This window comes from Fulmarus glacialis, unplaced genomic scaffold (genome assembly GCF_000690835.1).
Source record: "Fulmarus glacialis isolate BGI_N327 unplaced genomic scaffold, ASM69083v1 scaffold35639, whole genome shotgun sequence".
Lineage (NCBI taxonomy): Eukaryota > Metazoa > Chordata > Aves > Procellariiformes > Procellariidae > Fulmarus > Fulmarus glacialis.
The window spans coordinates 1029-1432 of NW_009234510.1; the positions used below are offsets into that span (position 1 = coordinate 1029).

Consider the following 404-nt stretch of genomic DNA (forward strand, 5'->3'; position numbering starts at 1 on the left):
CCTTCGAGGCCAGTGCCACGGCCACCTGGCTCCCTTCTGCGGTTGCCAGAGCAGGCGGGAATCAGCAGGGTTGCCCACAGCAGGGTGGGTCTAGAAACCCGGAGGGAGAGGAACAACCCGGGGCTCTGCTCGGGATGTTTCTGGAGCTGGAGAGGGGTCATCCACCACGCTGAAGGTGTACTCGTGGCGCGCGATCAGGTGGTGGCAGTTCTTGCACAGGTCTGCGGAGGAGAGGACAGAGGGTTAAGGGGCTGAGGGGACACGGCTGCTCCCAGCCCTGGCGCCACTGTCCCTGGGGTATTCCCCCTCCCCACTCCCCTCAGTCCTTTGGGGACGAGCCCCCACCCTCTGTACCTGCCCTCAACCCCTGGGGCATTGACACCCCCGTCCCCAGGGTGGGTCCC

General features: G+C 66.1%; 1 protein-coding gene across 1 annotated transcript in view; it reads right to left on the reverse strand.

The window, feature by feature from the left end:
• CHURC1 (churchill domain containing 1) overlaps positions 1-221 on the reverse strand; it is a gene marked incomplete at its 5' end in the record, with an annotated part of 697 nt that extends 476 nt beyond the window's left edge. Inside the window, one exon of the mRNA XM_009585668.1 lies at positions 158-221. Coding sequence (XP_009583963.1) covers positions 158-221 — 64 coding nt within the window. The remainder of the gene's footprint in view (positions 1-157) is intronic.
• Between the last annotated feature and the right edge of the window lie 183 nt (positions 222-404).